Source organism: Pseudopipra pipra, chromosome 3, assembly GCF_036250125.1.
Source record: "Pseudopipra pipra isolate bDixPip1 chromosome 3, bDixPip1.hap1, whole genome shotgun sequence".
Lineage (NCBI taxonomy): Eukaryota > Metazoa > Chordata > Aves > Passeriformes > Pipridae > Pseudopipra > Pseudopipra pipra.
In genome coordinates this window covers 69,587,586-69,614,292 of record NC_087551.1, presented here as the reverse complement: position 1 = coordinate 69,614,292, position 26,707 = coordinate 69,587,586, and the positions used below count along the sequence as shown (strand labels likewise).

The 26,707-nt window shown below is 40.5% G+C and overlaps 1 protein-coding gene across 1 annotated transcript in view; it reads left to right on the top strand.

Annotated features, from left to right (window-relative positions):
• Window positions 1-1,344: 1,344 nt before the first annotated feature.
• Window positions 1,345-26,707, top strand: part of SLC16A10 (solute carrier family 16 member 10) — a 65,695-nt gene continuing 40,332 nt past the window's right edge. The window contains exon 1 of the mRNA XM_064649748.1: window positions 1,345-2,094. Coding sequence (XP_064505818.1) covers window positions 1,728-2,094 — 367 coding nt within the window. The 5' untranslated portion in view covers window positions 1,345-1,727. The remainder of the gene's footprint in view (window positions 2,095-26,707) is intronic.

Sequence of the window (26,707 nt, the reverse complement as noted above, 5' to 3'; positions counted from 1 at the left end):
CACTAATCATGCAAAATTAAAAATCCAAAGGTCGATATCGTTCTAAAAGCTAACACCTGCTCAGTGTACATTACACAGGCTTTCATTACCCTGTTACATGGTTTTCATTCTTTAGCTGCAACTTTTCACGTGGAGAGTGACCGAGTAATGTGTGCAGAACAAGAAGACACGGTCTTATGGATCTGTGCTTTATTTTGGACTAAGTTTTTTCTACCCGTGTGGCCACTGGTACGTATAGGATGGAGAAGGCAATTCAGAGTCAAAAAAAGGAGGAAGAGGCTTTAACAGGCAGGCAAAGGAGTTGCATGGCGCAGATGATATAGCAGTAACAGCCCAGGTTCTGAGGGAAAAAGTCGTGATAGTGTACAAGAGCAAGAGGCTGCTTTGAGCACCCCAGGTTTCACAGGGAAGGACGAAGCATCCAGATTTATTCCGCTGATTTTCTTTGGAGAAGCTGCTCTTCCCCATCAAGCCCAAACTGCTTAAAACATAAGTAGCTGCCAAATGCCGGAACAGATGTGCAGCTGAAAGCTTGGAAGCAAGATCATGGGTCAAAAAGCTTGTCATCTAACACTTCAGACCTCTCCTTTCCCTATCCTCTTACTTTATTGGCTGTGGGGAAGAAAGGTCAAGAGTTGATGCCTCTGTGCAAATGGGAAGCATGCCATGAGGTGTGCAAGAGCAGTATTTTCTCTTCCTTTGTATACAGAGAGTATTTTCCCTGCTTTTAAACAGAGATGACAAACGAGGAGATGCGGTTCCCCCACGGCCCCCTCTGGCACAGGGTGGCCGAAGGAGAGGTGGACAGCTGTCCAGGAGGACAGCGGATGCCCCGAGGGCCCCGAGCCCCCTGCCGGGGCTGGTAGCCTTCCCCTCGGGAAGGAGGGTGGACGATGGAGCTCCCCGGAGGCCCAAGAGCGCCGGGCAGGGCCGAGCGCCAACTGTCATCGCGTGCGTGTGTCGGGGTGTGCGCATTTTGGGGCGGTTTCTCTTTACTTGGTTGTTGTTTGCAAACAGCCGGGGCGGGAGTTTCAGACTTTCCTCTCTCAGCTCGGTCGGCTGCAGCGGGTGCAGCTGCCCTGCCTCGTGGGGAGCGGGCTCGGCCTGGGAGCGGGGCCAGGGGCTTGTTTACCGCCCCGCCTGCCGAGGGCAGTGCGCGGTACCTGTGTGCGGGCTCGGGGCGCTCGCTCGCCCGCCCGCCTTCTGCCTCCCTCCTCCCGCCCAGCGCCCGCAGCGGCCGCTAACCGCTGACTTCCAGCCTCGCCCCCCGCTTCCTCGACTCCCCCTCTCCGAGCGGCCAGGGCAGGAGCTCTTATCGCCGCCGCCGCCGCTGACACGGCGCGGTCCCGCCCCGCTCCACCCCCTCCGCCGGAGAGGCAGAGCTGGAGGGCGGGGGGGGAAGGAGGGCTGGCGAGGCGCGTGGCTTCGCCTCCCTTCCCCTTGCCCCCCTCCCGTCCCGCCTCCCGTCCCGCGGCCAATCGGCGCGGAGGGAAGCGCTCGTGCCGCTTACGCCCCCAGGGGAGCCCCCCTTTTAAAATAAAGCGGCGGCGGCACGGCGGGAAGAGGGCGGGTGTGTTGTGTGGGGTGGCCTCGTTAGGTCTGGCACATCGACGGGGCGCCGCAGGATGCCCGCGGTGGGGAGGTGAGGCAGGCGGGGGACGAAAGGTCGTGAAGAGAAGGAGGAAGGCGGGAGCGGCGCGCCTGAGGGTCTCTTGCCCGCTCCGAGGATGGCGCCGGTGAGCGAGCAGCTGGAGCCTCAGGGTGCGGAGGGGGACCCCGCCGCCGCGCCCCCCCTACCCGGCCCATCGGCGGCTGAGGAGCCGCGGCGGGAGAACGGCAGCGAGTGGCGCCCCGGGACCGGCGAGAGTAGGGCCCAGCCCCGGGCGGCGGCGGAGGCCCCCGGGGGCGCGGGCTGCCCCGGGAGCGCGGCTGCGCCGGAGCCCCCCGAGGGCGGCTGGGGCTGGGTGGTGATGCTGGCCGCCATGTGGTGCAACGGCGCCGTCTTCGGCATCCAGAACTCGTGCGGGGTCCTCTTCGTCTCCATGCTCCAGCTCTTCGGCGGCAGCGAGGACAAGCAGCTGGCCTTCAAAACAGGTGAGAGGCGGCCGGGAGAGGGGTCGGCGTCGCTTACAGCCCGTTCCGCCTCGGGCCTTCCCCGCCCCCAGCCCGAGCGCAGGAGGTGTCCCGGCCGGGGCTCTTGCTGCTGGCGGTGCCGCCGCCCGGCGGTCGGTGTCCGAGCCCCGCGGGGCTCTCGGGGCCGGCCGCGGGCAGCGAGACCCCTCGGCAGGGGCGTGAGGGCCGGGCGGAGCCTGCCCGTGCCCCGCCGCGAGCACGTGGGGCCGGGCTGAGGCTCTCGGAAACACTCCTTTCATCGGGGGCAAGAGAAGCTGCTCTCGCCTCCCGGTGAAGGTGCGCGCTCGCAGCCGTGGCCCCGAGGCAGTGCCGGGGGCAGCAAGATCCGGGGATATCAGGGGAGAAGCTGCAGGGAGAGAAGCAGGTGTACTCTGGCTTCTTCCGCAGCTGTATCTTTGTGTCTGTCATCGTGCATTGTTGGGAAGAGTGCACGTTCCCGGTCCCAGAAATCTTTAATCCCCTGCCCTCGTGAGCCTAATGGTTAGTCTAAATGATTAATTAATAGTGGGGTATAGTGGCACTTAAAACATTTCAAAAATGGTCTTACCAGTTGCTAAAAAGAGCATGTCAATGTGCAGATTTACTGCTGTAACCAATATCACAAAACTCATGAGTAAAATTAATGGTGTTTACTCGACTTTAAAGACCTTAACAGTACTATCACAATCAAATATCCACTCTGCCATTACTGATCTAAATCACTCTGGACACATAAGTATCAATTAGTTCAAAGGTGAGCATAAATTCTATTTTATTTTACGTGAGTTTTCTTCGGAATGTGTCTTGTGCTTTGACTTTGCAAGCTGAGGAAATGCAGTTCTCGGATCTCGCAATAATAACAAATTAATAGCTGTAATAATTTATTATAGTAAATAAAGTTGGCTTATTTAAAAGGTAGCTTCATTTAAACTATTAAAAATGAAATATTAAAAGAGCAAATGTTTTTGTTCTTTTCTAAAAAAAAAAAAAAGGTGTTCCAGGTAGTAGCCTTGCAGAGGTGGAAGCCTTCTAGGAAACTTACTACTTAGTAGGTGATACAGATCTTTAAAAGAGTTTTGAAATCTATGTCTTCCTTAATAGTGGGATAAGTGGGCCTAAAGTTGAGATGTAGGAAACAAAGAGGCTAATTTTCCTCCCCCAGCTTAATAACAATGATTTTGGCTGAAGTAGAAAACCAAGGCAGGTGTTTCTACTGAAGTAGGAAAGCTGGAAAGCTGTGGTGGAGCATTAAGTGATGTGTTCTCCAGCATTTGAACTGTTTATGGTGATATAGAAGGTGTATGCCTCGGTGTCCTTGAGCTATAAAGATGAGACGCTACATCTACACGTCAGGTATGGCAGTGTCTGCTTTGCAGCTGGGAAATTCATATCCAGAAGTAGGTGTCTGGGCTCCTTAGCCCGCATAGGAGAAGAAGGAGGTTCAGAGAAGGTGCTGTGAACATTTGCATACTGACCTGGGAGTCCCTGGCCAGTCAGAAATGCAGAAGCAAATGGGTGGCTGATACTCTCTCTGTTCGTGATGCAGAGGTGTAATTGCTTTTTCTGGTTCTGTAGTAACAACCTCTCAAAACTGTACTTAAAAAAAGTCTTTAAGTAGTAGTGCAGTAGTCAAAATAATCCACAAGAGACAGATTGAAACTATTATGTTTTACCTTCCAGAAGAGTAGTTGCACCACTGGTGTTTGAGTGAGGCGAGATTGTGGGTGTGCTCCACCCATGTTTTTGAAAATTTGCCCAATTGAAGAAAAGAGTGTGTGTGGGGGAAATGGGAACTGGCTTTAAAGCCTAGATCTTTTGCATCCTGCTTAGAAGAGCAGAAAGAGTCCTGGATGGAGCCAGCACCTCCTGCATTGCTTTTTAAGTGATCTGAAAAACAAAACCAACCAGCTGCAGCTGCAGTTTGTTTTGCTCTATCAGATGTGCTCTGGTTTGGGTAATGCAGAAGACACTATTTTTGCCTTTTTTTTTTAAACTCAGGTTGGTTTAAGTTGGGGGAAATACCATGAGATAGCTGCCTTGGCTAGACAACTTGTGTGCATGTGAAGGAGGACTGCAAATTAAAAAAGGAGTCTCCTGTGAACAGCAGATAAAAAGGTGTCCTTGCTTTCAATGCCTAAAAGTACCTTGATGAGTCGGGGGCACTGTAAGAGCTAAGCAGCAGCTGTCAGAGAGAGCTTTTTGTTTCTTAATGTTGAGCCTCATTGGCTAGTTACTGTTTGCTATTTTTTTCTTGTCTTGTGAAGATAAAACCAAATGTGAACTGAATTAAAATCCTCATACAATATTTAGCTTGCCAAAAGGGGGAGCTATGATCAGGATGGCCAATTGCACTTAGTGTAATGTAGCTCTTATTGAACACTGATGGATTAGCTGGCACTGGTGGAGAAAGAAAAAGAATGACTAATGGAAAAAGTCACTATTTAGTGTTGGAGAAAACTCTAACCTGTTTATTCCCATTATATTGATTATAGTACTTAACCTAGTTGGGTTTTTTGTTTGTTTATTTTTTTTTGTGCTAGGACTAATTGCTACCCAAATCTGGGAGTGGAAACTGCATTTGAGTTAGATTTAGTGAGTTGGAAAACTGGAATTTGTAGTGATTTGCTGTGTGGTTTTGGTTTTTTTAATAGTCTAATTCTTCTGAAAAAATTTTTTTTTAAATCTAAAATGCTGATTTTTGAGAGGTGCGAATATTCCAGGTAATTTCTTCAGGGATCCCAGGTGTCTGTTTCATCTCACTTTTGATCCAGAGTACCACAGAATTCAGATTTTTTTTTTTCTTTTAAGTTCCAGGATTACTTAGCCTCTGCCGTAAGCACATGTGTTGCCAGAGGTTTCTGTGTGCCTGCTCTTTTGGGACTAATCAGTAGTTGTCTCTTGCTTGTTTTTCTCAAAAATAGGAATTAAGTAGGTTATAGTACGTGCTGGTTTTGTTATCTCTTAATAGCATTTTGTAATATCTTAAAAATGTATGCCTATTTCTTCGTGTAAGGCAAAATGGGATGACATTAAGTATCATACTCTGTACTATTTTTATTAGTTTTAGTAGATGGATGGATATTTATCAGTACGAAAGGCAAAAAGGGAGGAGGCAGAATGGAGTAGGATGTAGTCAAGAAGTGACTCTGCCTTGTAGATGAGAAGTGGAAGGAACCAAAAGTACAGGCAAGGCAGCAGGGCCATTTCCAAAATGCAGCATCAGCACTGGATGTGTAAGGTAAATAACTATAATTAACATTGTTGCAGGATTTAGGAGCAGCAACGGAAAAACCTGGACTGCGGATAATAGAGGGTTCACAAATGTCTTCAAGGAGCACCTTGTTATAATTATTTTTTATGTAAAAATTTGAACATAACTAGTATAGAATATTTTGGTATTCTATTAGTAAAAAGCTCACTTCCTTGCTCATGTAGTGCACTATATAAGCAAATCTATTGTTTCCTTGGGTAGCTACTTTTTTGTTCAAAAGCTAATTGATGTACAGCTGCAGAAGAGGAAAAGCCCCCAATGTAAGTATAAAACTTCTAGAAAGGTGTGCCTGAAGTCTCAGGAAACTACTCTGTTCATTGTTTATAGTTCATTGTGTTTGAGGAACAAGTTGGGTGGAAAAAACCCATGTCAATGAAATACAGGACGCTCTTGGCCCTTGGAAATAGAGCAGACCTAATGGGCCTCTAGTGCTCAAGTGCAATTGTAGCCTAATCATCCTTGAAGGGAACGGATCAGGTTCTGGGACCATTCCAGGCTCTGGCAGGAAAAATGCTTGGTTCCTTTCCCTGTTGGAGTTGCCACATGGGGATGAGGAGCACTGAGCCAGTCCCATTGTTATCTAAGTTAGGGATCTGTGTGTGAGTCTCATCTAGTCCTGTGTTGTGCTGTCTTCATAGATGCCTCTACTGTACAGGGTTTTGTGTGTGTATGTACACATACCTGTTTTCAAAAGGGAAGTAAATACTATGATACTAGTGGCAACAGAGATAAAAAGGCTAGGTTTCAGTTTTAAAAAAGTTAGATAAAACTAGTTTAATTGCTCCTTGTTCTATAATTTACAATGCCGGTTCTGTAATTCCCCTGGATTATTATCTCATATGTCTGGAGCGCTTCTCTTGAACTCTTGATAAGTTGTCTGCAGACTGATTAGCCTTGAGTCTGCTAGATAGGTTGGTTTTTTTGTGTTTTTTTTTCTCATCTTGAATTCACGTTGGTTAGATCATTTTATTTCCAGGTGCAGGTTAACTTGCAACAAGTTGCTTAGTTAGGGAGAATACTCTTCCTGATGTGTCTGAAGGCTGGTTACTGGTTTATTTTTGTGGGTTTCTTAAGAGGCAGTACTTTCATTTCTCTCTAAAGACAGCTGGCTATTGCCACCACTCTACATTAAATTCACATGCCTCAAGTTATTAGCTTTGGTGTGCTGCCTGTCAGACAAAACTGTATCCTCTAAAATCAACTTCAATGGATTTGTATGAAATGCTAAGTTTTTACTGTACTTTATTCATAAGTTTTGTTCCATGTGAAATACTTTTCATACTTTCAATGTTACTTCTTTGTCATCGTCTCTGCTCCTAGAAGAAAGGTACTGTGTCATGTTACAAAATGAGGCTTTGCTGTTTTCTGGCATGAATGATGTACTATGATAACATTGTGATGTCTAGTTTGCATTATTTACATAACCTAATGTTTTTCTTGCTACTTATTATTGGTACCTGCAGCCAGTGAAGCTTAGTTGACTTTGAAGTTTTCCAGTGTGCATTGCTCCTTGCTCTTCAACCTTGTTTTGTTTAATTGATCCCTGTAATCTGTTCAGTGTCATCTTATTCATCCATTTTGGCTGCCATTCTTTGAGGTTTCTCAACTCCCTTCCTCATTTTGAGTTGGCCTAAATAACTGCTGTCTAAAGGGGAAGTTAGTAAAATGTGTGTGTTTATTAATAGACCTTCTTCTTGGACTTAGCTAGATGTACCAGGGCTTAGTGTTTGCCTATCTATAAAGATGATTTCACTTTTCAGTGCAGTCTGCTTTGTGTCCAGACACTTTAAGTTTCTTGATAATATTCTTTCTCTTATCATGATTTCTTTAGCCTCCTTAGAAGAGTACTGTTAAAAGCCATCTTGAAGTTTAAATGTGATGGTCTTTTTTGTGTGTGTGTGTGTGAAGAAACAGTAGACTGTTCTTAAACTATTATAGCACAATTTGTCTACTTACTCTTTTAGCAAGTTTGAGTTAATTCAGTAATTAGAAATAAGAACAAAATGGTTAAGATTGTGGCCTTTCTGCCTGGAGCAATGTCTGCTAGAGCAGGCTGCTGAGGACCTTGCCCAGGGAGGTTTTGACCATCTACAAGGATGGAGACTCTGCAGGCTCTGAGGGTTATCTGTGCAAGTGTTTGACCACCCTCACAGTAAAGAAGATTTTTCTTACCTTTAAATGGAATTTTCTGTACTGCAATTTGTGCCCTTTGGCTCTTGCTTCTTGAGAAGAGTTTGACTCAGTCTTTTTTAATTTCCTCTCATCAGATATTTATGCATGCTGGTAAAATTGCTGTCCCTCCCCCCAGCATTTTCTTGAACCTAACCAACTCCACCTCTCTCAGCCTCTCACCATGTGTCAGATGCTTCAGTTCCCTTCTCATTTTTGCAGTCCTTTGCTGGATTCACAGTAATAAGAAGACTACCTGCTCCACCTTTGGCGTAGTTGGGGGTTCAGACTCTTGAAGCTTGAGGATCTCAGAGAAGGTAAAGTCAATCTCTTGCCACCTCCAGTGCTGTGCAGTGTTCTGACCCCCTCCCACATTTCCTTCACCTGGTAACACAAGCATACACCTCCTTAGGCATCTGAGTGCCTGCCTGCCTCAGTGGGGGGCCACAGACCTGCTCCATGCATCCTTCCTGAGGAGCACAGTCTGAGTTGGGACCTATGGTGTCATGGGGGACATTTGCTGCAGCGTGTGCTGGGGAGTGTGCCCTGTGGCAGCACCACTGGTGAGCGAGTGTTGGCTGCTCTGAGAAGAGCAGCTGGTCCCCTTTGCTATGCCCTGTTGTTGGCCAGCTGCCTTGGCTCTGCTGTTGGAGCTGTGCTCTAGGTCAGCCCCTTCATGATGTGAGGGCTCAGCAGTCATATGAAACTTGGTATTTAATGTTTTCTGAATTTTATATACATATTACCCACTGTTTGAAGAGCCACGGATAATCTTAGCTGAGGAACTCAGTGGCAGTTCAGATTTAGCATTGTTGTTGCTTGGAGACTATCCTAATCTGTGTTTCAGTTCCTCATTTCTAAATTTGTGGATTAATTTATTAATACATTTGGGAATTAGTATTTGATCAGTCACATAAACATTTTCAATAAACATTGATCTATAATGCTCAGCAAGTAATTACCCAATTTTAAATGGCTTCTGCTCTGTGAACTCCATGGAAGGAGATGCACTGATTACTTGCATCCAAGCTAATGCAGCGCTTATAAGGTAGCTGCTAGACATTAGAATAGTCAATTCCTTCATTATGTGAAGGAATTATATAAGTTGTTTCTTATATATTCTTATATATTTTGTATATTTATTCTTTCATTTTGTGAACAAACAAACAATGCAGACTTAGACTACTGCAGTTCAATCTTCAGCAAACATGTACAGGAAGGACAACAATTCTATGAGAAAACATTCTCTTGTGATCTTCCACTATCTGTTTTAGTTCCAGAGATCTAATTTATTACAATAACAGCAGCTCTGGTTTATATCTTGCTGTTAATTTTCATGGGAACTGGACAGGAATGACTGGTTTTAATAGCTAAGTTAGAGTAGCAGTCCTTTAGTAAGGATGGGACCAATTTAAAAATCATCAGTGTTAGTTCCCACACACAGGAAGGGATTACTGGGATGTTGAGCCCAGGCTCTTGCTATCAGCAGCATGTCTGTAATCCCATGGAACGTGGTCTCAGACTTGAAGTTGCAAAGCAACTTTTTTGTTCTCTTTTTCCTGAATAAGAGAAGTAGTGAGTTCTTTGGCTGTTTATCTTTTGCAGTGTGCTTTGTACAGTAGAGCTGTATTTTATGTATATGTCCAAAGTAACTCAATAGTTTCTTTTCTTTTGCATTTTTAAGAACACGGATAGGAAGACTAATAAGTAATTTAAAACATATTAGCTATTAATTTAATTCTCTTAGTTTCTAGCTATTGTCCTCTGGGAAGTTCTTTGTAAAATCGTCAGTAAGGGTTGTCTTTTGGCTCCTGCTCTGGGTTTTAGCCATTTTTTCAAGATACTTCAATAAAAATGTTGCAAATAGAAAATGCATTGGGTAAATAAAAAAAGTCTTTCTACTTCATTGTAAAGAAGTATCTTGATACCACATAATTTTAACTGTATTTTGTCAATGCTCTAACTCTAAACAAGGATAATACACTATGGCATAATGTTCTAAATATATTGTGATCTTTAAGCTTTTGCAGTCTAGAAGGAATGAACAATCCTTTCTTTTGGAACGAAACATAGCTTTCATAGTTGCAAGTTCATTATATGAGACTAGGAACAGTGTTCTTGTGTATAAGGTAGGAAAGCTGCTCTTTTACCAAAAAAAAAAAAAATAGAATAAAAACAACCAAAAAACCAACACATCACTTAACTAAGGCAGCAAAAAGAGATTGTTCTAATTAGACAAATCCTAGTTTTAGCTCTTACTATATTGCAGTGAATGCTTAAGAACTCAATGCAAGAAGAAAAGAGAAGGTTAGTATTCATTTAAAAAGTGATCTTGAGTGAGTGTTGCGATGGGCTGTATCTTTGTAGGCTTTTGTGCTGTCTCTCTAGAACTCCCTGTTGTCCTTGGACTGACTTTTGTGACTTTGTCTTGTCAATTTTCTATACCCAGGCATGTACTAGCCATGCTCATGTTAAGTAACTACTCAGTCTGCTCTAGACTGGAATCTGGATGGCAGCTAAGGCACATAAAGAATGAACAGTTGAACAGCAAAGACATTGGTATAGAACGGAAACCAATTTGGTTTGTCCAAGCAGGCCTGTATCTCTTGTCAGAAAAGCTGGAAGCACTAAGTGTGCTTGGCCTACACAGCCAGGGCTTACTTGGACAGTAACCTGATCCTATTAAACATGCTGGAGATTGTGCTGGTTTGGAATAATCTCAATGGGTTGCACAGGTGAGACTGAAAGCCTACTTGTTGTCAGTTTGCTCCATGTTTAGCACATGTAGTAGTTTCAAAGTGGTTTGATGTCAGCTTCTATGTAATGCTGCTTGTTTTTATGAGGGGGAAGAAGGTGTGGTAATGATGTTTTACCTAAAGATGCTCTTAATCTCAAGCATGGGAGATTGAAATTGAGAACCTGAACTGTGGTGCATATTTTGGACATATCAGTGGTATGTGTCATGATTCAGAGTAACAACCTTATTAGAAAGTTGATGTAGTGTTGCTAGATAATATTTTTTCAAATCTTGAGTGTGCTATTTATATGATGACTTTTGGGTTCTCATTCAATTTATTTATGAAATTACTGCCTGTGGCCCCTTGAGTTCATTGATTGAAGTTGTCATGTGTGTGACAAAACTGAAGGTATGTACTTTAAACAAAGCCTTTATGGTTTTGACACATGACAAGGAATTTGAAATTGACCTTTGTTCTTTTGTAACTTAATTTCCTACCTTTGAAATATTTACGTAGCTTATGCGCATCAAAACGCAACCTTGCATTCCAGACTTGAAAGAAATTAGGACTCTCAGCTTATAGCTTCTGACACAGCTGGGTTCTGGCAGTGATCTAGAAAATTAAATCAACACTAGGGAGTCTTCTGGAAGCTTAAATAAATTGTGCAAGCCTGGGATGTATTTTATAATCCTATCAGAGTAACCCCATTTTTTACAGATTGAAGCATGAAGCATTAACAGCTTTTTATACCTCTCTATGTATCAAAGTATTTTGTTAATGGTGCAGCAGTTTAATGAACATTTAGTTTCATGCAGTGAAATCACTGACCCTTGAAAGATGTGTGTTGGGGGACTGGGATAGAATTGGGTGGATTACTGGGATGGCTGGAATAGAACTGCACAAAATCGTTATGGACAATATTAGTCTTTGCATAGTCAGTTTAGTCAGAATGACCCAACTCTGGTGTTCTGAATTTTTATTGCTTTTTCTGATATCAGGCAAAGAAAACAGTATGTTGCATGCAATTTGTGCTCTCTCATGCTGTGTTATTGATCTTTTGTATATGTGGTATAAGGCGTTTAACTTAATGTATGTTATGTGATACAGGTTCAGTCTCAGCATCAAGGTCTGTGACAACAACTGTATACTGTATTAATATTTTTTTTAGATGAACATGTATTATTTCAGCAATTGGTCAAAATTTTAAAATATTTTAAAAATAATTTAACTGTATTTATTAAGGATAATTGGGAAAATACAGGTAGGGAAAGGTGGATATCCTACAAACTACTCTGCTGCTTGTTCTTTGGGACATTGTCAATGCTACTTCTGAGCATTTGAGATTTCTTTTCTCAGTTTATGCAGTGTCCCACCTACCAGCATTCTAAGTATGTATTTTCCTGATCATAGATAAGTGAGGTGCTGTAAACAGTAATTTAAAAGCCAGGTGAAAAATTCTATCATTTTGTTAAAATTGCCTGCATCTGGACCTATGTGGTTGTTCTGGAGTTTCAAACAAAAAGGATATAGATTCTTAATGTGAGAAGGATTAGAATGGAAAGGATAGAAACTTCATTTCAATATGAAAATTTGCTGCAAGTTTTATATTGTCTTCTGAAGGTGATCAATCTTAGCACATCTCACAATTTCTTGTTCATAAGCAGTTTGGATTCTATGGAAGCTTTGAGTGCTAGTTCTTTGGAATATGATCTCTGCCAGCTGAGATGCTGATTGCTGCTCAGTGTTTACTGTGCAGAAGATGTGGGTATTACAAACAGTATTCTTAGAATGAAAGGATTTCCATCATTTTTATCAAGACATTGCTTTACTAAAAAATGTTAGATCTCTGCTTTCCTTGAGCTTTTGCAGAGCTCTATAGAGAGTGCTGTGTGAACTGTTCTGGGATTCCTCTTCAACACACCTTTTTGGTTTTTTGGAAGAGAATAATTTCTGTGACTACAACAGCACAGCTTCGTCACATTGCCTTAGAACCTGGTTACTGCTTTTCTTTTTTGTGTTAAACTAAAATCTGAAGTACAGGGGGCTCAGTGGACTCTAACAGATAATTAGGAGTGGTCGTATTTAGAAATTAGAATTAACAGTTTAGAAATGAGTACTAACAGTAATGTGAATAAGGTGACTAGGCTTGTGACTCTCTGGCTGGTGTGATTGTAGCCAATTAGTGGATTTATTGGGTCTTATCAGAAATTAGGTAAATCATGCCTTTTTTTTTTTTTTTTACATTTTAAGACATTAAATGCTACTTTGACCACACAGTTTTTAATACTGTTTCCTGTGCTGTGCACCATTGATGATTCTGATAAAATATGTTACCATGATTGATTCTTAACTATATAACTGTTTCCCATTCTAAAGCTTAAGATTCATCTTTTCATTTTACTCTGCATCCTGCTTAATAGATAAGTAACATGTTAATTTTATATATATTTGACCTATATGTCATAAAATCCGTAAACCTTTCAACTAGAGTGGGGGAGAGGTTGCCCCTTAGCAACCTTACTTGTTTCCTAACAAGCTACAGACCCTGTAGAGTATGTAGACTCTATTTTTACAAAAGGCAGTGGATTTACTCTGCAATGTAGAGCCCTCCATTACAGAACCATAGGATATCCTGAGTTTGAAGTGACCTACAAGGATTATCGAAGTCCAGTTCCTGGGCCTGCACAGAACAGCCCCAAGAATAACACCATGTGCCTGAGAGCATTGTCCAAACACTTCTTGAACTCTGTCAGGCTTGGCGCTGTGACCACTTCCCTGGGGAGCATGTTGCAATGCTCAACCACCCTCTGGGTGCCCGCCCCTCTTCTTCCCCTCATGAGGAAGTTGTAGACTGCCATGAGGTCTCCCCTTGGTCTTCTCTTCTCCAGACTGAACAAGCCAAGTGACCTCGGTGTCTCCTCATGTGGCTTCCACTCTAGACTCTCGACCACCTTCGTAGCCCTCCTTTGGATGTGCTCTAATAGCTTTACACCCTTCTTATATTGTGACACCCAAAACTGCATACAGAACTTGAGGTGAGGCTGCACCAGTGCAGAGCAAAGCAGAACAATCACCTCCCTCGACTGCGTGGCAGTGCTGTGCTTGATGCACCCCAGGATATGATTTGCCCTTGAGTTTGTAAGCTCTGCTTTTTCTTAATTTTAAATTTCCTGACAGAAGACTCACGAGGGTCATAAACTGGTTTTTTTTCTCAGGCCATTACTGCCAGAATTACCACATATCTTTGTGCAAAAGTCATAGCTTGGGAGTGTGATGAATTAATTTTAAGGGAATCTTGCCATTAAGTGTGAAATTGTATAATGAATAAAATCCTTTTTTCTTGAATAAGTGCCTGTAGTGGCCAATGTTTTAGTGAAATGTTGTGTAGCTTTGTGTAAAACATCAATTGAATTGTGTGATTAAGGGTTTGTGATTGGGGGAGTACATGAATGTTTAGTGGGAATCTAAGAGATGGTTAAAGAAGGGTTTAGCAGTATTTACATAAAGGTAGTTGAAATAAGGGGAGTTTAGGACTAGTGTAAATGCAGAGGAAGGAAGAAGGAGCCTCCACCTATTGTTAGGCCTGGTGAAAGAGATCAAAGGTAAAATCAATCTGCTTATTTTAAAAGTGGGACATCTTGTTAAGCTTAGTGAGAATGCTGCATCCACACAGATTTATTTGCTTTTTTGTGTACGGACTTGCCTTTTAAATTGACTGTACTGCTTCTGATAACAGCTATGCTTTGCTGTTGACATTGTTATTTGCTTTAGCAGTTACTTTTTGTCTTTAGCTACTGTGTCCATTTTTTATGAAGTAACTTCACGATTGAAAAGCCTCTTCCTGTGCAGTTGGTTTAGCTTAGGATGGGCACATGTCCTTTGAAGTTCAGTAAGTCATGAATTTCAGTTTAGTGTAAGACAAGGATATCACTGTTTTATGATAGAAAACAGTACCATGGGCTTTTAGAGCTGATCTGTCCATATGCTCTACTCAATTTAAGGATTATCAGTTTGAAGTATTATAGTTACATTTTTGCCCTCGGTAGTTATATCTGGCATGTGTTAAAATATTAAATGGGCAAACTATATATAGTCGTTCCCCTCCGTACCTTTTTTCCTGTTTTTATCTGGGTCGCTATGGGAGTGCTGAAGCAAATGTGATTATCAGAGGGTTTTGTTATGTTCTGAAAGTCATGATATGTACTGAGGTGAGAGGCAGCCTTCCTAAATGGCACTGGTGCTGATCATTCTGTGATGCTTTGCATCACACTGTACCAGTAATGTGCATTTTGCGTTCATTGGTGTTTTTTTTCTTTTGCCTTGCTCTGCTTGTCTGTTTTGCTGCACTGGAATGTCTGGGGACGTTTTCAGACAGTGATGTAAAATATGCAAGGGTGATATTACACCTGGAGAGACCTGGCAAGGCATAGAATTCAACTGGCAGATTATAGCAGATGGAGATCTATTCAGTTCATTCAGTGGTGTGCGGAGAGTTACTCAGCTGGCCAGATGCGGGCTTTAACTTTAGGGTGGGCTGAAACTCTGCAGTTTACCCTAGCTTTGCTGGCTGGATCTCCACTGGCTCTAATGGGAGCTTTTACTCCACATTCACATGGGCATCTACACTTGGGTTCTTTAATATGCTTTAACTTGTAAGTTGAATCCAACTCCAGGTGTCCTGTAGTGACCCTGGGCACAACAAAAAATACTGTCATACACTTGTGTGTGCTGCATCTGTATGGTCTTTGTTCTGACTAATAATATCCACTCTGATGTGCAGACCAGTGCATGCTACTTAGAGACCACATTTGCAAACCCAGTTAGTTGAATCTTTAGGGGGTTTATTGTCAAAGTTATCTTTCCTTTTGAAGGTTTATCAGAGCCTGATAAGATCGATACAGAAAGCAATGCCCCATAGAACTCTTTGATGCTCTTGATGTAGTATGTAGTTAGGAATTTAGCTCTATTTGCCGAACTGTCTTCCATGTGATGTTCTAGGAGCTTCAGCTTCTAATTGCTCTAGAATTTACTTAATGGCATATAGAAAACAGGCTGATACTGACTTTCTGTGGCCAACACTTTTGTATGATTCCATTCCTCAAAGCAAATGTAAATTCGTCTTGTATTTGGAATGCTTAAATTCGTTTATATAGCTCCCAGCAGTTAGACTGTAATTGTGGGTGCTGTGTTCTTTTGAATTATTTCCAAATATAAGGCAGTTATAGGCAGCTTTTCCCAGCATGATTGTGGCCAGTGGTTTGTTGATGAGCAAAGTTAGGCTACACAGAAGAAAAAAAAAAAAATCAATGTGAGAACATCAAGAAAGTAGAATCTTACCAGCCAGCAGTGGTAGACCTCTAAAGCGTGTTCTTGGAGACAAATTATAGCTGCTTGGTGGTGTGATTTTTTTTTTTTTTTTTTTCCCTCAACCTCCCCTCTGTAACCTTTTTGTTTCCAGTTTTTGTCTTGGCAGGATTACAGAGCCCCTGGCATACACGGAGGCCAGACAGCGCTAGTCAGTTATGTCCTGTCTCTGGGAGATGGAGTTCATGCTGAGCACCACATTTGGTAGAAGTTGGAAGCTGTAAATTGCTTCCCTGAAATTTGTCATGGCAGGACCTAATGCTTTGCCAAAGTATCTGAGACATGCCAGTTGGTACCTGCCATTCAACACTTTTTTTTTTTTTTTAATTTAAAGTGTTGGCTGGGCTAATATGCTATTTGAGACTTTTGGTCATATGTTAGTTATATCTCATCAAGATCTCCAAATTTAATTTACAAGTATTTGGTTGGTTTTTAGGAGGAAACTGTCTAATAAGTAAATGATCTGACTAGGATTTAACTGGATATTACCAAATACAAGTGGAATCATTCTGGTAATGTTTTCTGAGTCTAAGGAAAACACTTAAAACATTGTAGCGATTAAAACTTGAAAGTATTAGCTGTAACATAGAATTTGTAGTTACTTTTAGGTTATGTTGGTGTTACAGGTTAGATAGAACAATAATAGAAAAATTGAATCTGAAGGCTTAGACATTATTTATGCTTATCTCTTGATGTAAAAAGCCCTGATTATGATCACATTGGTACTCACTCTTATATATGCCAAATATATATTATATAGGAAATAATTTTTTTTTTCATTTACTTAACTTGAACATTCTGCCTTTTATTTTTGTTCTGTAATGTTTTGGTTTCTCTGAAAATAGACCAGTTGCTATGAAAATAGGTTGTTGGAATAGCATGCTGCCTGGTTTTGGCTTAAACAGGCGTAGGCAACCAATGGCACTACTGTTAATGAAGGGCCACTTTCTTTTTTTCTTAACAGTTATTATCTGTATGTGGGCAGCATCTGGAAAGGTCAGTGCTGTGCTATTAGAAAATGGCTCCAATGCTATTTTAGTTTTTTTCTTAAGTTGTCTAGATAACATTCTTTCTTGTCTCAAGATTTTGCTGTGTTGTTGATCTTCAGCATCAAGATGTAAGGTCTCCGCGTTCCTGTATGTATCAGCTCTCAATATTTTACTGATGTGAATTGCCAAGATGAAGCACTGGTTTCCACAGTTTCTGTTTGCAATTGTCTGCTTTTCTGAGCTTTCAAACCAGAGAAGAAATGCAGGAAAATGGAAATGCTCTTCTGTTATTTTAATAGTTTTACTACTCTTATTACATTTACTTTCACGTTTCTTATATTAAATGAGTTAAGATGTTCTCCACTTTTGATTGGAAAAGAGGGAAATGTAAAAGTAACACTTAATCCAATTAATGTATTTTCCTGCTCCGATTCATTGTGATGACTTAGAGCATCTGGTGGTAACTGAGCATGAGCTGCTTAAAGTCACAGAAACCCAATTCCCATTATTTCTGCTCACTGAAGGGAATAAATAAATTACCAGACACTAATCTTGGGATAATTGCTTGCTGAGCAGGAGATCTTAGCTTTTAAAGAAATTAGTTTTGTAAGTTTATGGAGCTGTCAGAACTAGTGAACTATTAAAAAAGGTTAACCACAAATGAACAGAAACCGAGTTTTCAGTCTTTTATTTGTAACTATAGCAGTTGAACTTTGCAGCATACAAATATATGCAGTGAAGATAGATATTTTCTTTTCCCCTATGCTGTGGTGTAATCACAGCTAAAACTAGAACACCTTTATGAGTTTTACTGTAATTTATCAACTGAAGTTTAAGCTGGAGACTAAAATTTATGTCAATGTTTCTGGCAGTACAGAGTTAGGACATGTGTGCAGTAAGATACAGTATGAACTGCTGTTTTGAATGACCAAACCTTTGAGTTTGAAATAACTGTTATTTTGGGTTGGTGCTCTGATTTGGACATAGAGGAAGGCATGTGTTCTTTAGGTCTAGACAGTCTGCCCTGTGACATTACATGAATTTTCCTTATTCTCCTTTATTTGACATGACTTAGGCAGGTCAATATTCAAAATCCTTTTTTTTGTTCTAAAATAACTGCGTGGCCTTGTGATTTATGTCTTTAGGGTTTTGGTATTTGAAAGTCATGCCCCTTGTTGCTGGTGGTCCTTACTCCTTTGCCTTTGGAGAGCAGCTTGAAAAAGGGGGTGTTAGGAGTCATCATTCATAGCTCCTGCTCAGCAGCCACCCTTGCTGCATTGACCTCACTGGAGTCTTCTTCTTTGCCTGGCAGCAGACTTCCTTCCCCACACATATATCTGTAAGTATTCAGAGCCCACAAATAAGTAGATAAACAAGCCTCAAATACACCTAGATTTTTTTTTCCCTGTAGAATAAAATGCCTAACATATTTTCAACACCTTCTATTTGCAGGATAACTAAGAAGTAATTTAAGTGGTTCCTGGATCTTTCTGGCCTGATGGGTATTTTCTGTCTCTGTAGCTTGTTGCTATGGGCAGTTTATGCATTTTTTTGAGGCTATAAAAATCTGTATTTGCCTCTGTGTCAAATTCCTGTTCTGTAGCTGGTCTTTACATATAACAGTATATGTTCATTCTGATTCTCTTATGCTGTTTATTATAATGTTTACTAGATTACATCTTTGATCAAAATTCCACAGGGATTTTGGCAAAGTGATGACAATACCCTGGGTTAACTTGGATTAAGTACTCCGATTGGAAGTAATTGTTTCATGCAATATGTTTTTGTCTGTCAATGAGAACTGCATTTTTTTTTCCTGTAGATAGTCTTTTCATTGTGGAATCTCTGCTTGAAACTTCCTCAATTTAAAGAAGTAGGCTTTACTTATTCTCCTTCTGTTTATTTTAACTACTGTCAAAATATCAGGATGTAGCAGACTTGCCATATAAGGACACAGTTATTAATATTCTTTAAGTTTAAAGTGATCTCAGTAAGTTATGTTTAACTTGTATTTAGAGGGGGCATGGAGACTTCAGAGCACTCCTTCAGTTCATGTTCAGATATCATCCATGGGTTGGCAACAGGAGAAGTGTAAAAGCCATGTAGTGCCACAGGTACTTGCTTCAAATATATGATGTTTTAGTTTTGACACAAGCAGAAAACAGCATTTCCTTTTGCACACAGGGACTTCTATTGCTGAATGCACACACATACTTATAGGACAGTACAAAAACAGAATCAAACCCAGCCTGCTGTTTGCAGATTTGTTTCTGCCACTGCAGAGCCCTAGTGCTGCCTTTTTTTTTTTTTTTTTTAAGCTGCACACAGTAGAAATACATTCATCTAGGGGAAAAAAGTCAGTATTGTATGTATTTGTCATTGCAGATCTGAATTTTGATATTTAAAATATTAATTAAAATCAGATTTATTAAAAAATTCTTTAGTAGACTGATACAAAATGCAGAAGTGTGTGACTTCATATTTATGGGTCTTCTGTACCATGCACATGCAGTTGTTGTAGAAACAAGAAAATGGATTATTCTTGACCCTTTCAGGTTAGATGTGAACATCATACTGTTCACAGTTTATCAGAAGCAGAGCAAATTGAACTGTGTTACTTTTCTCCCACCGTTGTCCTGGAGTTTGTAAGTACTTTAACTAGTATTTTGCTTTCCTGGGCTACTGCTAGTAGAGACTTCCTTGATTTGGCATTTCCCAATGTCTTTTTAATGCTGATTTTGAGTTAGAATTGCTTTATAGCTTTCTCAAACACTTGAAAATTTGTTTTAAACTGAGATGGCTCAAATTCTGAATTTTATGAAGAAGTTAGTTCTTCAAAAGTTCTGCAAAAGAATCTATACATATATTGTAGAATCACAGAATTGTTAAGGTTGGAAAAGACCTCTGAGATCAAGCCCAACCATTAACACAGCACTACCAAGTCCACTAATGAACCATGTCTGTAAGCCCACATCCACATGTTTGTTGAACACTTACAGGGATGGTGATTCCACCACTTCCCTGGGCAGCCTTTTCCAAATGCCTGACCGTCTTTTTGGGGAAGAAATTTTTTCCTACTGTCCAGTTCCCAATATCCTCTCCTGGTACAACTTGAGGCCGTTTCCTTCTGTCCTGTGACTTCCTACCTGGGAGAGGAAACCAACCCCCACCTCAATACAAGCTTCTTGCAGGTTGTAACTTCTGAATGCAAATAGAGACCACAACACAATAAGCAACGGTAGCTTTTATTTTGCACACTGCCTACATCCCTGGGTGTGTGACTTACTGCTTTTTTTAAACAGGATTTGAGTTGTTGTGACTGAGTGGTTGTGTCAGTGTGCTCAGTGGCATGAATGGTTGAGAAAATAAACTAACTTGGTGCTAAACTTGATTATAAAGATTTTTGAATAATTAAATTCAACTTGTGTTTTTTAAAGTAGAATCTTCAGTGGTATGATAACTCTCTTCCAAGAAGAATCAGGAGCTGCTGAAAGAAACATGTAATAGATTCTGTAATTTTCTGGCAGAAATTTAATTATTAAAATTGAGATTATATTTATGATTATCAACTTAAGCTACTTGGGAACGAACCTCCAGGGTAAACTGAGAGATGTTTAATTTATCAAGATATATGGTTGTTATTTTTGTTGTATCTTCTATTTGTGTTTGCTAGCTATGGAGATGAGAAATTCATCACATAAAAATGTCCCAAAGTCTCAATGCATGGACACTCCTATTAATTTGCAAGAAAGACCTATGACCTTTCCTTTCAAGTACGTTGGCTGTGGATTTTAGAGGAAATAGCTGTGCTTGTGAAAACTCTTCTAGCTGTGGTGTCTCTATTTGTAGAATTGCAGAGTAATAGTAGGCTGGGTAGGATCTCTGGAGACCGTCTTGTTCAACCCACTCTTCAGAACAAGTTCATTCAGATCAGGTTACTTGGCCCTTGTCAGGTTGGGTTCAGACAGAGATCCAATATTCCATCTTCTGTCTCTTGTGTAATAGCTGGGCCCCTTTGAGCAGTGTAGTTACACTTTCACTGTCTTTTAGGTAGTTATAGATGTCAATAAGATCTGCACTGCTCATGCCTCCCAAGCCTGTTCTTCAGGTTAAAAAAACCCAACTCTCTCCCAACTTTTCCTCCTGTGTCAGATGCTCCAACCCTCAGTCACTTTGGTGGCCTTCTCTTGCATTCAGTCTGATACATCAATGTCTGTCTCTTGTTCTGGAGAGCAGAAAACTCAGTGCAGCCCAGATACAGCCTCATGAAAGTGGAATGCCCATGTCCCTCAGCCTGCTGGTAATGCTCCTGCTAATGTAACTTGGAATGCAGTCAGTTTTTACTGCTGAAGGGCACTCTGCTGACTCAGATTCAACTTGTAGCCTTGGGCTTCAAGGTGTCCCTTTCTGCAAATCTGCTTTCTAAGCAATTGACCTGTGGTCTGTACTGGCTTTCATCCCAGGTGGAAGACTTTACATCTGCCTTTGAGTTCCTTCTGTTTGCTGTTGTCCTGTTTCTCAGCGTTGAGATCCTTGAACATAACAGCCTTTCCCTCAGCAGATTAGTCGTTCCTTCCAGTGTTGTATCTGGTGCATGGGAAGTGTTTCTTTTCATATGTGTTATCTCTTGTAAAACCAGCTGTGTATTTTTAATGCTTAATGAAAGACTTTCAGACTTGAAATTATTTTAAGACAGCGTTCTGTATCCTATACTAGTAACAGATTAAAAAGTAATCCATCCTGCCATATACCTTCTCCCCTTTGGCCAGTCAGTGATTTTTGAACTCCGAGAGGCAGAAGTACAACTTATATCAATTTCTTTTTCGAAGGGCGCTTAATACCTGTGGACTTCAAAACACTCAGTTGTAAGGGATGCACAGTTAAATATTTTTTCTTAACATAATTCACTCTTCCTTGTGTTCTAAATGTGCCTTCTGATAACTTTTGAGAGTCCCGTTTATGTTTGAGAAGTAAAAAAAAAATTACTTCATCAGGTCATCTGTATGTATTCTCTCTAAAAAAAAAAAATAAAAAAAAAATCCCCAAACACACAAAACCAACTAAACAAAAAAATACCTTTCAGCTGCAGTCACCTGAATTGTGTTTTGAGATAAGGAGTTTTGTCTCTCAGCCCTTCTTCCCTTTCCAGGTGATTTGCTAAGATTGCCAAACAGCATTGACTCAACATGGATTCTTTCTGGATGTTGCCGGTAACTACTCTCTGTATGCTAATTTGACCTCTCTCTGTTTCTTTCACTCAGTTTATTCGTACCTCCAGGGGGTTTTCTCATATCCAATGGAAACTTTGTTTTTTCTAAGAATCTTTTGTGATGGATGAACCCTTTGTTGTAAGCTGCTAGAACATTAAACTTACTTTGAATGGCATGTTACTTTAGCATATCCAGATAATTCTTAGTAAGTGATTATATCTAAACAGAGTTTTTTTCTTAAATCTTTTTATTCAAAAGATGTTTAATTGCGTGATTCATGATTGCTTGATGACTGATAAGTATTTAAAGCTGCTTTTAGGTGTGCAAAAGCTTATGATATTCAGCCCCTTTGAAGAGACCTTGTATCAGAGGTAGTGACCTCCTCATTGTGGTGAAGAACTATTTCTGTCTTGTTTTATTGCTTTCTAGAAAAAAATTAGATGAGGGAGTACTCCTTAAAAACTAAACCTTGTAAAAGAATAAGGTAATTCTCACTTCTTGTTCTAAGTTTTATTCTAGTTTTTCTAAGAAAATGCAGAAAACATACTTAAAAATATAAATTTGCTAGTCATGTACTGAAGAGCCTTCGTTCTTCTTGTGGAGTAGTTATATCTTTGCCATGTGGAAATGCTGAGTTTTTTCCCCTCAAACAAGAACAAAAATGTTTTTTCCTATCTCCATTTTTTTCATAATACTTTTGTTGTATCTGGGTATATTAAAGCTATGAAAAGGGTAAGTATTCTTCTTAAAGCTCCTACCAGCCTGCACCTAGAGGATATTTAGTTCTGATTGTCATGAAAACTATTATTTATGGTCACTAATGCTGAAGTGTATGGTGTCATCTGTTTGCCTTGGAAGGATTATGTGAAGAAATTCTTTGACTGGGGGAGAGGGGCAACGAAAAAGATACTTTCATGTCTTATTCCTTGCAGGCTTTTTAAGAATAGGAATGACACAGTTTGATAGAAGCCATCCTGAGCATTAGCAGCTTGAGTGAATTTGTCTTCTGTCTTCTAAGGATCTGTCTACAGTTGTATTTATCAAGGGAAGATAAATACTTAAAAATAGCATTTTTATTTTGAGTCTTTTTACTTTCAAGTTTCTGTAATTTCTTGTATGAAGTCTGTAATATTCTTAAGAGTAAAATGGTTGTAGAACTACCATAATCCTTTGTTTTCATTATTGGATATGTTAAGTGGTTTTTTTTCTTTTAATTGAGTCACTTCAGATCTCCTGAAAGTAAAAGCATTGCCTCAAGCTAAGCATGATGTTGGCAGGAGCTGTGCAAACTTCTTTATGTTATTTTGCCAAAGAACCTCATTCTTGACCTGAAATATCCCTCCTGTTTCCAGCTGTGAGCTTCATGAACAAACACTGAATTTTGACAAGCTGATCATTATTCATGCAGAATAATTTATTAGATCAAATTCCTGTCCTAATTAGTCTCCCTTTGTTTTTTAACAAGCTCCACTTTTTTTTTGTTTTCACTTGTTTTCTTAACAACTCTTACTTTTTGCCAATTTCATTGGGTTGAGTAGGTAATCCTAAGAAATGACTGAAGGATGCAAGTGACATGGGACATTGCATTGTCTAGCTTAAATGGAAGGTTCCACATGTAAGTTACTGTCTCAGAATGTATTAAAATGCAACATCCTTTTATTGGTGCATGGAATTACCTGAATTGATCTTTAAATTGTGATGTTCATAAGCCAGGAATACCCAGGAAAAGAATTAATTAAATTTAAAGCTTTAAAAGAAGATTGAATTTGGAGTGGTTTGGCTTTTTTTTTTTTTCCACAGTAAACTGGTGTCATATGCTATTTAGGAAAGCAGGAATTTTTCCTGCAACTTAGTCTTTCCCTTGGTCAAATAGTGGGAAATGTTGAGTCAGACATAAAATGGTTTGTACTAAGGCTAGTACATGTGGTTCCTTAATGTCTGAATGATATGTGGATGGAAGGTATGGACTGCTTCCCTTGTTGCTGTAGTATGATTCCCCCCCCCTTCTTACCTGTCCCATTCATCCTCTTCTATTTCCATGATGAATAGTGTTGAAGCAAATCTCATAATGAGTCCTTTGAGGCTGGGAGGTGGTTTTTAAATGAAACAAACCAACCCAAAAACTCATACAAAACTCAACCAAACACCTGCCCCCCACACCAACATTGACACATGCATACAAGTCATCTCCACATACCCAGTATCCACTGTTGAGCAACCAGACCACATAGATGAATGTATCAAAGTGGCATTGCTAGAAATCCTCCCAATGAAATGAGCGATGAAAGGTTCCTGCTATCAAATTGTCATGTCTGCTGGGTTTTCTTGGGTCAGCATTTGTGTGCTGAATTTGGATGTGACTTTGGTACCCTATGAGAGCTCACAGTGGTGAGAATTTCTTCATCCTGTTCCACCTCTGAGTCATTACTTAGATTAGGATTTACTCAGTCTTTTGAATCCCTTTCTTGGCTGCCTTCCATCTTCAACCCTGTTGTTTATCTTCCCACCATTATCTCTTAATGACTTAACCTATAGCTTGTCCCTTGCTTTACTGTAAATGTAGTCCCTGTTTTATTGACTTGGGAGCAGATATGGAGCTGTTAGAATCTTTTTGTTCCTATCCTGTCCTCCAAGAAATCTCCCTAGTCTTCTTTCTCTCCTTTTTCTTGCTTTTCTACCTTGCTGGTGCCAGACAAAACAGAAGACTCTGTCACACCAGCTTTAGTGTTGGGGCTTATCAACTTAATGCTTTTCTTGTTTTTGGTATTGTGGGCTCCTGTCTTGTTCATACCTGCAGATTTATCGATCCTCAGATCCTATTAATGTGCTCAACACTTGTCAATTCCTCTGTTTCATGCTTCTGATTCACTTCCTCTCATGGGCTAAGTATGCATTCCTTGCACAGTAACCTACTCTTGTGTTCCTTGAAGAAACTCTCTGAAGAGCAGCCACCTTCTTCTGGAGATGGATTACTAGAGAACTGGTGGGGTGGTTGTCACCAGGTTTAAACTGCCAAGGTCTCCTCACATTACTGCTTATTTCATCCTTTGGCACCCAGTGCTTTTTACTAAATAAAGCACAAGCCACAAAGATTTCTGCACTCCAGTCTGCAGGGTGAATTGAAAGCAAGTGGGCTTTCTTGATTCTTTGTTTTCTTTGGGCTGCCTGTGGGGGGATGCCAACTGTCAACAGCTTTTCTTTGAAGCGCTTCAGCTAAAGAAACATGCATGGTATACTTTAGTTTTTAATAATTTCAGAATAATTAAAATAGATACCATTCTTCTGCTGTCCACACGCCCAATAGACTCGTGGAGTCTATTGGACTGATATTTTAATTTGCAGTCTTACCTGAAAATTCTTCCAAACTCATGAGCAGGCACACTATTCATGTTGTTTGATTACTTTTACCTAGTGCTGGTTTACACTATGCGATGTTATCAAGGTCAAGCTATGTGCACTAAATTTCCATATTTCTGTTTAGGAATCAGTCATGGAAGTCTGTTGTTTTTCCCGTAAAAATATTTGGACTTCTCATTGTGGAAATTTAGAACAGCTGCTGAGCTCACTAACTTGTATTCCAGTTGCTGCAAGGAGAGCATTCTGTGCTAGCAACTCTTATGCCGGGGGACTCTTTGGGAAGTGCAGAGCTTCCCAGAGGTTTTCTTTGTGATAGAGTAATACTTGTAATTACTCATTTTATCAATATAAGAGCTACTTGTGACTTACGTGACAGAGAGACCTCTAGGGTGAGGGCATTATTTTAGTGCAACTGAGATGCCTTCTTGCCCCCTCTGATACAATGTAGTGCTCCTGATACCAGATCAGTTAGCTCTGTAGTAGCTGGGAGTAAATGCTACAGTAGCTCTCCAGGAGGACAAGCTTGTTTCCAAATGGACACTGTGCATGAAAACCCCTTTGTTAAGATGGTGGAATTGAAACTGAACTTTGAAAATTGGAAATGTCCTCTTTAGACAAATCTACTAAGCTTTGCTATATCACTTGTCTTTCATTGACTCTTTTACCAGACATGGTGTAGGAAAGAACTAATTGTTCTTGTACAAGTGCAACTTCCTGAAAATACAAGCTTAGACCAGAAGGGAAGGACTAGTGTATTTTAAATAGGACTATAATTTTTTTTTGTTTGTCTTTTAGTTATAAGTGTTTGGGGAAATCTCAGGCCAGATCTGACAGCCTGTGGAGGGTGAAGCTGCCTCAGCTTTGCGTCCCTGGTTTAGCCAGTAGTGAGGCTGAAAATGTGTTTCCAGTAGGGTCTTGAAAAAAAAAAACAATCAAAAAACCCAAACCCATCTTTCATGTGTTAAGGAAGTAATAAAGAATGTTTTAATCCAGGACCTCAGAGAAAAAATTTGCACTGGACAATGTGTGCCTGTTTGTTTGTTCATGGTGGGTACAAAGAGTCTTTTTAATGGAGACACCCAGAAGCTTGAAGGGCTAAAGGCATTGGTGAAAAACAGGGGAGGAAAAGAACCAGCAGTATGATTGGCTCAGTTTCGTGAGGTTTTACCTAATTGTATTATAAATAAGAGCTTTGGACTTCTGATATTTTTCCAGAATATAGCAAAATAGTCAGTAAACCCATTGGTTTTGTTACTGAGATAGTGTGATCTTTATCAAGCAAAACTTTTTTTCTTTAAAAGAACCTTCAGAAGGTTGTAATCCTAACCAAAATTTGATTTTTCTTTTTTTTTTTTTTTTTCTTCCTGGAAGCAGGTATTGTAGTTGTGGTAAAGGAACACCAATAGGTGAATACAAAGTCAAAGAATAAGTCGTGTAGTACCAGTATTATTGGAATAGAATGCTGTGTTTCTTGACTTAAATAACAAATTTATTCCA